The sequence below is a fragment of the Zalophus californianus genome, chromosome 3, assembly GCF_009762305.2.
Source record: "Zalophus californianus isolate mZalCal1 chromosome 3, mZalCal1.pri.v2, whole genome shotgun sequence".
Taxonomy (NCBI): Eukaryota; Metazoa; Chordata; class Mammalia; order Carnivora; family Otariidae; genus Zalophus; species Zalophus californianus.
This window is the reverse complement of record NC_045597.1, coordinates 190,742,920-190,757,115: the sequence shown is the minus strand read 5'-3', so window position 1 is coordinate 190,757,115 and position 14,196 is coordinate 190,742,920. Positions and strand designations below refer to the sequence as shown.

The window sequence follows — 14,196 nt, the reverse complement described above, 5'->3', positions numbered from 1 at the left end:
GACACATGGGTGAATCGGCTCTATGAAAACTGTACCATGTTTGTGACTTAGTTCCTTTCCATTTCTAGTAAGTCTACAGTAGCCACCCCAGGAGAAACTGGGGTCCTTTCATCATCCCCCATTTCCAAAATCTGTCCCCCCAGATTTGCACCACCATAGGCTGTGACCATGGCAGAGACCCTGGCCAGCACAGCAACTGGCAGAACCCTACCCAGCCACGCCCGCCTCGGTCCTCTGATGGGAAGCCGGGGGAGCCTGAGACCCCTCGCTGGACCCGGATTCCAGAGAGGCTCTGTTCTGGCCAACACCCAGTCCCACAGTACGCACTGGGAGTGAGGTGGGCCTGCCTGACTTGTGTGGGGCAACACCTTCTGGTCCCCATTTCCACTTCTGGAAATTTCCATGCCGACCACTGGGAGCATTGTCAGGTCTTCTGCCTGGGGCTCCCACACTTTCAGAGAACTGGAGCTGTATTTCCACGTCCCGTCTTCCTGTAGTTGTCTGGTCCACAGGGTCCTGACCGATCACCTGGAGACGACACATTCACCGGCCCTCAGGCACCCATCCATCACTTCCACTTTGCTGACAGGTGTCTGCTCTGGGCACAGCTGTCCTGCAGAGTCCCCCTCCCCCTCAGGAAGTAGGAATTGTCAATCAGGAGGATGAAAACCATAAGACCAACAGCCGAGAAACAGTAGGATGGGGGTCCACCTGACCCCAACCATGGGCCGCGTCCCCTGGGCAGACATCAGATGGCCAAAGCCCTTGGGGCAATTCTTTGCCCATTGGCCAGCTTTGGTCGTGCATCAGAATCTCCTTGCTCTGCTGTCCGTCTCTCCCGGATCTGCAGCTTTTCCTGGGTCACACCACATCTTGTCCCTTCTTTGGTCTTGGTCTCTTTTGCTGACCCCAGACCCCTGTGATTGATTTGCAGATTTGACCCTTCCCTCTCGTTTGTTTGCCCAGGTGTCTTTCCAGACACCTTCTCCACTTTCGGTCCTCATCATTGACACCGCTTGCTGTCGACAGCACCCAGACGTATGTTTCTGTCTGTGTCTGTGACTGTCCCTCCCTTCTCAGTCAGCCGCATCAGGGGGACACATTCCTGGCCAGTCTCAGGATGCCCCTGCTGTGCCCATAGGGGAGGCCCTGGTTGAGAAACCTCTGCCCATTCATTCACATGCTCACTGCCATCCAGCCCCGCACGGTCCCCCCTTCTTCCCGAGGGGTAGCCAACATTGGACCGGGGTGGGGGAGCCTCTGCCTGGTCCCCGTGGCCCTCTGTTGCCTCCCCAAGTTGAAGGGCATCACTGTCCTAAGGATGAGTGAAGTAGCCAAGCTGGGTGGGGGTTGCAGGTTGAGTTCTGGCAAGTTTCCATCACATTCTGAGCACAGATTCTGGGAAAAGATCTCATTTCCCAGACTGACAAGTCTCATTTTCCATAGGACACCACCCCACTTCCCAGTGCCAGGATCCCGCTGATCTGTACCTCGGCCCACATTTGGAATTCCCCTCTGAGAAATGAGCTTTAGTTCAATTTTTTTCCAGTGATACAAAATTATCCTTATTTCCACTAAGGTCACATTTCTCTAACCATCCTCTTCAGTGCCAGGGCCAGGCAAAAGGGAAATGTAAAACATGTATGATTTCAAACACATCCAAAAAGTAATTCAAAAATACAGCTGTCAGGGGGAAGTCATGGGTACTTGTATGTTCAGTGCTGTCTTTTAACAAGGGGCTGGGGTCAATCACGGATGGGTTCAGCTAGCGATAAAATCTTTCACATTTTAGTGAATCATTTGAATAATGAAAGTAATATAAAACATATTACAAAAATAGTCATCTCACATTTGTCTAATTACATAATCCCATAATTAATGCATTATTTTTACATGGTTATAATCATTAGAAGAATATTACTTGTATCCTACTTTTTATGTTTTCACATTAGTAGTTGTCTTCTTCATCTATAATAATATAATATTATATATTATATATCTCTCTCTCTAAAAAAAGATATTATACAAGCACATTTTTCCCATTTGGGAAGTTGGGGGGAAAAAAAGCACGAGTCTCATCACTCTGCCGTCAATAATTTCTTGATTATTTTATTCAAACTTGCATTCCACGCAATAGAATAGAAAATTAGACTTGTGTGTTATACTGCAATAACTGTTTTCGTTCATCTTCATGTTGAGAAAAAATTCATTTTCCTTTCCTTGATCCTTCCGGACCCCAGACCTGTGGAAGAATAAGGACGAGTCAGGGAATCTCCCCCAGGACTATGACCCGGAACTGATCAAACAGGAGAAACGGAAGGAACTGGAGTCGGAGATCAGAGCGCAGGTAACACCGCACTTACATTGCACGAAAACAAGTCATCAGCAGCCGCCGTTGGGCTTCTTCACAATTTCCCATCCATGGCCAACCCAGATTTTACGCTATTTTTAAACTTTACAAAGAAAACACAAGGCTCACAGAGTCACTCAAAAGTGGTGTGTTTTGTTCTCGCCTAGGTGGATGAGCTAATGAGACAGGAACTAAAAAACTTGAAACTGGCTGTGGACAGAGAAAAGGAGTATCCGGTCAAAGCAGCAAAGAAGAAAGGAGATAAAAAGGTGAGTAGCAAGTGAGCATGGGAGGGATGAGGCAGATGCAGATTCGAATCACGAGCAGGAGCGCCGCCCAGGCTGAGTCTGGTGCGCTACCTGGAACACTGGCTGGGCCCAGGCTACTGCACAGGGAAATGTCTTCCTTGGGGGGGATGTGCCTTGTCCCACCAGGTAGTCCTCAGGGACATGGGCTCATAAATGGGATACACCCAACGGTCTGAGAGTGACCCGCCCCACCCCTCCTCACTGCAGACTCGCATTACCCAAGCCCCACAGATAGGTTGAAGACCATCAGGGAAGCCAGTGATGTGCCTGGAATGTCTGCCCCTCTCTCCCTGTAGGGAGATCTGTACGGGAGGCCAGTGGCAATGAGCAAGTTCTTTGTGAGTAAGGGATCAGAAGAACTGAATTTTAAATTGCCAGCAATCCATCTCACAGTGTTTGGGAGTAGCCAGTTAGATCCTAATATGCAAAGTTCATTTACTGGGCCCTGTGAGATAATAGAAAATATATACAGGTCTTTGCCTCCAGTTCCTGGCACAGAGCTCCTGAAACCCTTGTAAATCCTTAAGTCATGAGAGTACTTGGAGCATATTTGTCCTAATGAGACAACTCATTGGTTGTGCCTGCGTGAGGAAGCCTCCATGAAATCCCGATAATGTCAGGAGGGTGAACACAGGCACAAACCAGGAGAGTGACCACCCTGACTCCACGGGCACAGAAGCTCCTGCACTCGGGACCCTCCCAGAACTCGCCCTAAGTACCACTTTGTCTGGCTGTTGGTCTGTACCCTTTATCACATCCTCCATTAAACTGGTGAACATGAAGTGTCTCCCTCAGTTCTGTGAGCCGCTGTAACAAAGTAACTGGACTCAGGGAAGGGGTCGTGGGAACCTCAGGTTTATAACCAGTAGGTCAGAAGCACAGGTGACAACACGGACTTGCGATTGGCATCTGACGTGGTGGGTGGGACGGAGCCCTTGGCCTGTGGGATCTGATGCTATTCCTAAGTAGATAGTATAAGAATGGAGTCAAGTTGTAGGACACCCAGCGTTGCTTCGTGCGGGAAACCCACACACGCACATCTGGTGTCAAAAGTGTTGTGGATGTGGTAGTCACATGGGAGTAAAGGAGACATGCAGGAGGAAAGAACTGGCTTTTTCCTAACCTAGGCCCCTACTCCCACTTTCATTCCACAGCCAGCCCTGCCACTGGGGCCAGAATCCTCCAGGGAGAGGCCAGACTTGCCCTCCTTGGCAGTGTCAGCAGGGGGGCAGCCTTTGCCTCTTTGATGGCTTTCTCAGGGTTCCGTGGCTGATCGACACTTCTTGCAATTCATGTACTCTTAGAGCTTTTCATACATCCAGCTCCATGAGTGTCTCGTTCAGCCAGTCCCTTTAGGATGACGCTATCCCGATCCATTTTGTATTGAGTTTACAGTTTCCCAGTTTACTCTGACTTTTCAGTTCGACACCTGAATGTCCTTCATAGCCCTCCTGAGGATACACCCCTGAAACCTAATGAGGGTCATCTATAGGTTATTCTCTCACTAGTAGGTGAGGGCACTTATTGATGACACAATTGATCCAATTGATGTCTTGCATATCTGCATGAAAAAGTGATGTTTTGATGATTGAACATGGAATTCAAGCCAAACAAAATAGGAAATGAAGGCAGGAAGTGGCTGTACCCCTCTGGCTGAAAATAGGCTTTCTCCTTTTACCCAACAAGTATCATTGTGCAGGCCCAACATCAGACTGGTCTTCCTCACCCTCTCACACTACTGGCCCCTCTCATTCCTTGCAGCCTGCCATTTCTGTGTCACAACTTATGATATGTCACAGGGAGGGGTTGCTGTGAATTTCCCTCTTGGAATTAAGCTGGTTTATTATGCAATGGGTGTGCTCAGGGTATCCCAATAGATTGATGGTAATTGTGTAACTATGGAGTTTTGAGAGCCCCAAATTCCAAACCAATGACTTAGGCGTAAATTTCGGAGACACACATTGGATGTGGTGTTAATTTCGTGAGCTGAAACTTAATCAACTATACCAAATCCCATCCTCAGGAAGACCATTAGCAGAAGGGGGATGGTCAACCTCGTACATAGAAAAGGAGAAAAAGGACCCAGAAGAAGAGAGTTAGGCGGTATTGCCTCGTCATCCAGAGAAAGTGACTTGATCAGAGATTATACAGCAGCCTGAATCTTCCTTTCGAAATACAAATCTGATCTTATGACTCCATACTGAACTTGTTCAATGGCATTTTAATCCTCTAAGATAAAGATGACAATGTTCAGCCAGGCTTACAAGGCCATGTCTGACCTGGCCAGTGCATTTTTCCCCAAGCTGCACTTCAGCACCCTGACCTTCCTCTTTGTCCCCCCAAACCCACTGTGCTCCTTCCCACCACAGGGCCTTTGCACATGCTGTTCTCGCCCAAGAACCATCTTTACTCCCATGCCCCCAGTCCCTAGCCTTCTTAAATCCTACTCATCCCTTAGGTCTCAGTCCAAGTCTTTCTTCCTCAGGGAAGCCTTCTGAGCTATCCATAGTAAGTCTGCTTTCTCTGCATACACTTGGCACTGTCTACTAGGTCTTCCTGGTGCTTTATCAGAGCTTTAATGTTATATTTACTAGTGAGATCATTTTGTTGGTATCTTCCTTCCCGAATCTACTCAAGGACCGTAAGTGCAGGAACTGTATGATTGTCTTTTTTTGCTTGTTCACCATCGTAACCCTTTCTGGCACAAGGCAAGTCCTCAATACATATTATCAAATAAATTAGTCAAATCTGGATTCCATGCGGATTGATTCCTATAAGCTAAATATGTGCCTCAAGACATCACAGTATAGCATCAGCAGCAATTCACAGCATCCAGCCACCTCCCTTGCTGATTCCATATTCACCAAGCAAACTTCCAATGAGTTATTATAGTTTCATGTTGATTTTTCTATAAGATGGAAGTCTACAGGGTCTGATTCTCTTAGCAATTGTGTGTCTCATTTTAAATTCATCAACTTACATTACCATCTATCCCACATTCTCTGTTATTTGTAGATCCAAAATTAGGCTTGAGGGACAGACTATCTTTATTAATTTTTTTCATTCAATAAGTATTTATTGAGCACTATATGCCAGGTATATTTCAAGGCATTCAGAGTGCAGAAGAGAACAAAACAGACAAAGCTTCTGTACTGACAAAAGCAAGTTTCCACATCTGCAAGACTGGATTGCTCTGGATGTGCTGTCATCCCCATGATGACATCAATGGGTGAGGTCCTACCTCTCCGAGGCCCTTTGTTTCCTAAGTTCCTCTCCTGCTGTAATCACAGAAATTTTAAGGATAGAGGAGTTCCTGGAGAAGCTAAGAAGCTCCTTGAGGGTAAAATTCTTGCCTGACTCTATTTTTTGCATTTCCCAGACTGCTAGCATATATAAGTAGGAGAGGAAGGAATGCCATATTTAAAAATAAATTGAGAATCTAATTTTAAAAGAAACAAATGAACATTCTACAACTGAAAATTGCAGTAGCAGAAATTAAGAACTCCTTGAACTGGTTTAACAACAGCATGGACATAGCAGAAGACAGGTTGAGCTTAAAGACCAGCCAATAGGAAAACTAAACTGAAGCAAAAGAAAAAGACTATGAAGAACAGAATGGAGAATAAGAGACATTTGAGACATGGTCAATGTTGCACTATACGTGTAATTGGAATCCCCAAAAAAGAAGGAGAATGGGAAAGAGGCAATACACGAAAAAGTAATGTCCATGAAGGTTCCCAATCAGATGAAAGACATGAAGCCACAAATTCAGGAGCCTTAGTGAGGTCCAAGGATGAACACAAAGAAAACCACATCTCAACACATCATAGTCAAAATGCTAAAAGTCGAAGATAAAAGGCAAAATCTTACTAGGTTTTTTTTGTTGTTGTTGTTGTTTTTAAGACACATTTCCTTCAAGGAAACAAAAATAAGAGTAAGAATTACTGCTGACTTTCTCAGCAGAAACTATGAAGCCAGAAGGCAATGAATGGCATCTTTAGAGACTGGAAAGAATTAACTGCCAACCTAGAACTCTGGACCCAGTGAAAATATCCTTCAAAAATGGAATGAAATAGAGATGTTCCCAAAGAAAATCTTAGGGAACTTAGCGGCAGCAGATCCACAATATGAAAATACCAAAAGGATATTTTTCAGGCTAAAGGAAATTGATCCCAAATAGAAACAAAGAAGTGTAAGAAGGAATGATCAGTTGTTGAAAATATAAAAGACTTTTAGAATATTCTATTTTTTAAGGCAAGAATAGTAACAAAGTCCTATGTATTTATAACATGTAGAAATAAAATATATGACAACAGTAACCAATAAGATAGGTAGGGGTAAACGGACTTGTAAGGTTATTGTGTTGTTCAGGACACCATAAAATGCTGGCCTAAGGTAATTTGTAATAAGTTAGTAATATATTTTGTAATTCTTTAAATGATACTACATTTAATAAGTAATAGTGAACAAAAAGTGAGAAAGTAAAAAGTACTTGATTGATTAGAAAGAATACAGGAAAGGAAAAGAAAAAAGAACAGATTGCACAATTAGAAAACAAATATGAAGATGACAGAATTAAACTTAAATATTGGTAGAGGGATAGAGGCATAGATCAAAAGAACAGAACACACAACCCAGAAGTAGGCCAACACTAATATTCCTGACTGATTTTTGGCAAACCACATATCTGAGTAAGAGCTAGCAACACACAGCATACAAAGAACTCTCAAAACTCAGCAGTTAAAAAACAACCGATTAGAAAATGGGCAAAAGACACAAGGAGGCATTTCACTGGTGTGGCTATACAGAGGGCAAATGAGCACAGGAAAAGATGCCACTAGCCATGAGGGAAATGCACATTAGAATCACAATGAGAAATTACCACACACTCATGAGGGTAGCAACACCAGTTGCTGGAAAGAATGGGAAGAAACTAGATCATTCATATGTTACTGGTAGGAATGTGAAATGGTATTGGCACTCTGAAAAGCAATTAGGCACTTTCTTTGCAAACCAAATATGCAACTACTCTACACCCCAACAATTGCACTCATGGGCATTTATCCCAGAGAAACAAAGACTCACGCACATGTGCACACACACACACACACACACACACACACACACACACACATCTTAATTCATAATAACTCAAAACTGAAAACAGCAATCAAAAAAGAACAACCACTGATACATAAAATGACCTCTCCCCATTTCCTGAGAATTATAACGAGTGAAAAGCAAAAAAACACATACTCTGTGATTTTGTTGATACAACATTCTCAAAAGGACAAAATTACAGACACGGAAGAGACATTCGTGGTTTCTGGGGATTAAAGATGGGGTACCTGTGGGAGGGAAGTGAGTGGGTCAGGAAAGGGCCACCTGAGGGATCCTGATGGAGACAGAAATGTTCTGTATCTTGACTGTTCCAGTGTCAGTTGTGACCTTGTAAGATAGTTCTGCCAGATGTTACCATTGCGAGAAACCTGGTAAAAGTTGCTCAGGATCTCTGTATTATTTCTTACAACTGTATGTGAATCCACCATTTTCTCAAATTAAACATTTTAATGTGTAAAAACCTGAAAATCATGAAGTATCACTACGTGCAATCACATCAGTGAATCTTCCAATCATAATAACAGCTGAAGGAAGTCAGACATAGGGAGTTTACAGTGTACCACTCCGTGTGCAACAGCAGGCAGTGTGAATCTACAGTGAGGTCAGAGGAACAGCCACACACAGGCTGGAAAGCAGAATGAGAGACAGATCAGGGGTGATGAGGAGATGTTCTAGATGTTGAACTGGGCAGTGTTTAAGGCAATCCGCCTGGACATGGGTATGCTCACTGTGCATAAATTATACTGCAATAAAATTCATAGTGAGTGAGGACATAGATATGGAGGAATGAGAGATGCTGAGACAGTAAGAAAGTGCTTGATAGCCTGCGTGATGGGGACCATGGGTGGCCCGAGGAGGTCTGAGAAAGAACTTAGCGGCAGGAGCTAGGAGCCAGGAAGGGAAGAGCGCCAGGCTGGAAGAACCCCATCCACCATGCTGGTGAACTTTAACTTCATCCTGGGTGCAATGGGGAGGTACCAATGGATGCTTTAAACAGAGTAGTGAAGCGATCAGCAGCACTGTTTTGAAAGATCGTTTTCCAAGCACGTCCCTCCAGCTGTCACAGTAATCAGAATGTAGAGCCCTCTGGGAACCAGATCTGGGGACTGATGCTAACAGGGCATGAGATTGGGTGTCAAAGGCTGGCACAACTTGATGACCCGAGCATACAGCGCTCTCATCCTTTGTAGATGAGAGCCCATAAGAAGAGAGCCAGGATGCTCGGAGCCTGCTGGCAATCGGACCCCGTGCAGGCTTCACAGGGGAGACCTCACTGTCTACCCACCCAGGGACATGCCCACATAAGCAACCTGCAGTTTCCCAGGCCAAGCCCTCCGTCCAGGAAAATGTGGCCACCGCATATCCGGTGTGCCACAGTGGATTTTCCATCCCGTTCTCTGCCACCACGACCAAAAACTGCTGCCCTACCTAAGTTCTATAGCCAATTTGCTCACTTGTGTTTACTAAATTATTGGTTATTTCCATTTTTTCCAGAAAAAGAAAGGGAAGAAAGGCAAAAAAGGGAAAAGAGGGAAGGACAAAGATCTGACAGCAGACAGGTGAGGTGTGCTCTAGCATTGTTGTTCTGCACATTGAGCGCCATCCCCCCCAGGCCCCTGGCCCAGAGCAGAGTATAGGTCACAACCAAAATCCGAGGCCCCAGCCTGGGAAAGGCACCCCTCTCTGCCCACCACACCGTCTCCACCCTGGAAATGCTGGGGCTGCTTTGCAGTCCTGCGTGAAGAGTGGCCTCCTAGCCTGCAAAGATGTACGCCAAAGGATGGACACCAGCATCACCTCTGAGATCATGCGACTTTTTTTAGTTTTAAAATTTGTAGGGTTCTTTTTTTTAAGATTTTATTTATTTATTTGAGAGAAAGAGAGCGTGTAAAAGCACAGGGAGGGGCAGAGGGAGAGAGAGAGAATCCCAAGCAGACTCCGTGCCAAGTGTGGAACCTGATGCAGGGCTTGATCCCATGACCCCAAGATCATGACCTGAGCCAAAAGCAAGAGTTGGATGCTTAACTGACAGTGCCACCCAGGCACCCCAAAATTTGGGGGGTTCTTAAGAAATTGTTCAAGAAACAGCATCCTGATCCAACTTTTGAGGGAGTACTGACACTCTTGGAGGGCAGAGACTGTTCCCATTTTCTGCCCTGTCCTGGGCCCAGCCCAGTGAGGCACTTCACAAGTGCTCACTGAAGAGAAGGATGGGGTTTCGCCTCATTGAGGGGTGTTTCCATTGCCTTGAGCTCCACTGGCCAAACTTTGATACTCATGAATCATTTTAAACACTCGTTTTTTAAACTGAAACGGCCCTTCAGTGCTTTAACACTGGAAATAAATAGGTCTTAGGTTTTCAGGTATTTTCAAGAAATGTAGTGGAATTTAAAAAACAAAATGACCAAATTAAAACAGGTGCAGGAAACAAGCTAGTGGTCACCAGCTGGGGGAGGCCTGTGGGACAGGTGAAATAGGGGAAGGAGATCAAGAGGTACAACGTTCTTATAAAATAAGTAAGTCATGGGGATGTAATAGACAGCATAGGGAATATAGTCACTAATATTGTAATAACTGTATTGGGGACTAGACTTATCATGGGGATCAGTTTGTAATGTATAAAAATACTGAATCGCTATGATACACATCTGAAACTAATAGGATATTGTGTGTCAATTATTCTTCAATTAAATAAGCAAATAAAAATAAAATAAAATACAATCCCTAGTAAGTGAATGTCAGAAATCATTCTGAAGGTATATCTTTCTTTCCATGGGTTTTGTTAATGGATACCATGTATTGCTCCCCTGTTTGGGAGTATTTCCTAGTCATCCCCTGGCTACCAGGGATACATTCCCAAACTCTGCTTGAGAGCAGATCCATGAGAAAGGAAGCCAGCTTAGAACCATCCAGAAGGAAATAGGAGACGAGAGTGCTCCAGGGTTAGTGCACATGCCTGGAGCCCTGACAGGAAGCCTCTGGAAAGGCAGCCAGAAGGGCGTGTGGGCTTTGGGTCTGTGGAGAAAAGGCTCCTACAGTGTACCTGTAAAGGCAGTTTTCTTCATTTGATTCTCCATCGTTTGGGGACAGGTTCAGGGTCAAGATGCTGTGGCTGACTGCTGCCTAAGAGGGGCTTGGTCAGCATCCTGAGAGTCAGTCGCCCAGTTCCTGGGTCACCAATCCCTCTGAGCACCAACATTGATGCCTCCTGGGGACCCAAGGGGCAGCACAGTCCCTTCCCTAGATGGGGGTCCAGCGCATGCATGCACACAGTGCCACAGGCCACAGGTGTCTTTTAGTAGCTTATAAAACCTACTTTTCTCCTTTGCTCTTAAATTAGTCCCAAAACCAAGAACAGTCTTGCAGGTGAAGAAGATTATGCGAAGTGCCTTATCCAGACACAAACCAGAGCTAAAATCAAATCTACCAATATGACCCAGTCACTAAATTAAAATTATCCATTCATATTCTCATGCATGTAAAGATGGGATTACCAAATAAAATGCAGCTTTAACAATACAGATCACACACACACGTGGCAGGTGAACAATACCCATTAGACATTGAATATGTTCTTGCATGTGCCTCTGTACAGATGAACTATTGTAAATGAGCCACAAGCCATTCTCTAGTGAAATGAAGAGAGACCAGGATTATTTTATTCACTTTTATGCCCAAACGTACAGAAACAGCTGATTATCTCATTCCTGGAAGACTTTTTATTTCAATTTTGGAGACCCTAGGTCTCTAGACCAGGGCTAATTCCACCAAGTCGCTGTAAGACAACTTCCTTTTCTCTCATCGAGTTATTATCAACCTGAAACCAGTACTTTTATCATATGAAGGTAGTTTTAAAGTTGAAATGTTTTATTCCTTAACAGAAGCTCATTTCACTGGAAAGACCCAAATATAGGTTTGTGTTCCAGGCTTCTTAATGTGTTTTGTTTTGATTGTTTTAGAGAATCTTCTTCAATTTTATGTTAATATTTTATGCATATATTCTATGTTTATATTAAATCGGTATTCTAACTAAAAACCTAGAGTTGGTACTTCCTTGCAGGAAGTAAGGAAGTAAGGAAGTAAATCCCAAATCCCATTACAATTAAAACCTTCTTAATCCGCAGCAGAATTTTAAATGGTATTTTAATTTAAACCCTATTTTAAATATATTTGAAAGGATAAAATTCCAGTCAATCAAAGACTGGGGTCATTGAATTAACATTTATCCCAATGGTATTTGGCTTAAATATAACTGATATCCTTGCTCACACTAACCTGGATCATAGAACAAAGAACTGGTTAAATACAGTTATATTTACAATCCTTCATTCTAGAGAAAGACTAGGGTAGAACTAAAACATACGGCCCCTAGAAATGAAAAGGGAATAGATAAAACATCTCAAAGGATTAAACTCAATACTTGAGCTTGACCTATCTAAATTCCTACAAGCCAAGCCCCAGTTAATTTCACTGGGAGTTTCATTCATTAAGTGGGATACTATCTTGATTTTTTCCTCAATTAGTATAAATTACCAGTGTGCTGGCTGTATGCCCAAGGCCCCCTTAGGGAAGTGGTTTTGACATCTGTAAACACTATGGAAAAGTATAACATCCTTCTAAAAAAATCATCACACTCACCGCGTTAGACATTTTGTCTTTCGTAGTAGAATTAGTTCCCCTATAAGCCTTTGTTCTTTATAGATATTTCTTCTAAACTATTATGCTGTTGGGTTAAAAGGAAACACCAATTTCACAAAGGATTAATGATCTACTACGGGTTGCAGATGCTAACTGAATATATAATTGTGGGCCCATTGTGCTACTATTATTGGGCAATTTCTAATTCCTATCTGTGCCATCACAAGGACTAATGAAAGGGCAGACTGCAGGAGGTATAGCTGGTCTCAGATGCCCACAGATATAATTCTTATTAGTGGGAAATGTCAGACGTACACGTGGATGAGCAAAAGTATTGTTTTTTAAAGTCTAGTATGTCCCCAAATTGTAGAAATGCTTCTAAAAATCAACTTATTTGCATAGATACAAATGTGCTTAGAAATAGATCTGGTGAAAGTTCTCTGCATATGTGGTGATTAACAGAAATGCTGGTTTTATGTGTCTGCTCATGGAATAGCTGGTCTGCTTTATCACCAGGACCATTGAGTCTCTGTATAAGGAACTGGTGGAAGAAGGGTTGCTGATCCAGGCTCTGAAAGTTAACCTCTCTGATTACATCGGTAAGGTACACCGAAATCAACACATATATGTGCCGCATATGTTGCCCCTTGGGTTCTGAGGTCCCAACAGCTGGAAATATGTTTCATTTGCATTTTTGTCCAAACCAAAACCTGGCCCATAGTGGATCATAGTAGATTTTTTTGGACTGAATGGGTTTGCATTCATTCTGCACTGTGAACTCACAGGTCCTGCTCTCTCCCCGAATGTGGTAGAGGCAGGTTTTTGAGCCTACCAGCAAAATTCCTTGGGGCATTCTGTCTGGCATAAGCTAAATTGAGGAAATGAGAACTTGTTCATACTTTTGGGTTTAAACAAAATGCCCCAGGGGAGCAGCACCTGGAACTTGAACAACACACAGTTCTTACGGGAGGAATTCCTTCCAGAAGGGGCCGCCCCAGAAGTAGCTGGAAGGAAGGAGGAGAGACATTTGCTATCACCATCTCTAACAAATGTTTTCTCTTAATTTTTAAAAAACAACGTGATGACCTGAAAACACACGTAAAGCTTAAAATTCTTCATAATCCCAGCACCTTAGTGCAGGTATAATGTTCACTTTCTCACATCTGCCCTGAACCAGGGCATTCTTCCGCATAACCACAAAAGGATAATCATACTGGAACATCTCGGCATTACTGCAATGCCATTACTTAATACCTAGTAGGCAATCAACTCCCCCAGTTGTCCTAATAATGTCCTTTACACATTCTGTCTTTCTGAATCCAAAATCCAATCAAGGACCATGGCTGTGGGGTTCATATCTCTTAAGTTGCCTTTCATGCCTTTAATCTAGAATGACTTCCAACCCGATGTCTTTCACACCATTGACATTGTCAGAGTCTGAGCTGTTGCACAAACTGTCCTTCAACAGAAGTAGTGTGATGGTTTCCTCATGACTTGATTCAGGTTAAATGTTTCGGCAGTGGGGGGGGAGGTGGGCTGATATTATGTCCTTCTCAGTGTTTCATGTTGGGGACACATGTGTCCCATCACTGGGGATGTTAAGTATCATCACTGTCCAAAGTGCTGTTCCCCAGATTTCTCCACTGTCAAGCTTCACTTTCCTCTTCCTAATTAATGAATAACCTGGGGTGCGGGGCTGCGGGCGGGATTTTTTGAGGCTCTGAAGATTCTGTTCCCAGCTGGCTTAAAGGTTTTTATCCTCCACTGATGATTTTTGCC

At 43.7% G+C, this 14,196-nt stretch overlaps 1 protein-coding gene across 1 annotated transcript in view; it reads left to right on the top strand.

Moving 5' to 3' along the window:
• Positions 1 to 14,196, top strand: part of IQCA1 (IQ motif containing with AAA domain 1) — a 156,880-nt gene that overhangs the window by 97,182 nt on the left and 45,502 nt on the right. The window contains exons 10-13 of the mRNA XM_035726476.1: positions 2,241 to 2,347; positions 2,518 to 2,619; positions 9,274 to 9,338; positions 12,934 to 13,016. Coding sequence (XP_035582369.1) covers positions 2,241 to 2,347; positions 2,518 to 2,619; positions 9,274 to 9,338; positions 12,934 to 13,016 — 357 coding nt within the window. The remainder of the gene's footprint in view (positions 1 to 2,240; positions 2,348 to 2,517; positions 2,620 to 9,273; positions 9,339 to 12,933; positions 13,017 to 14,196) is intronic.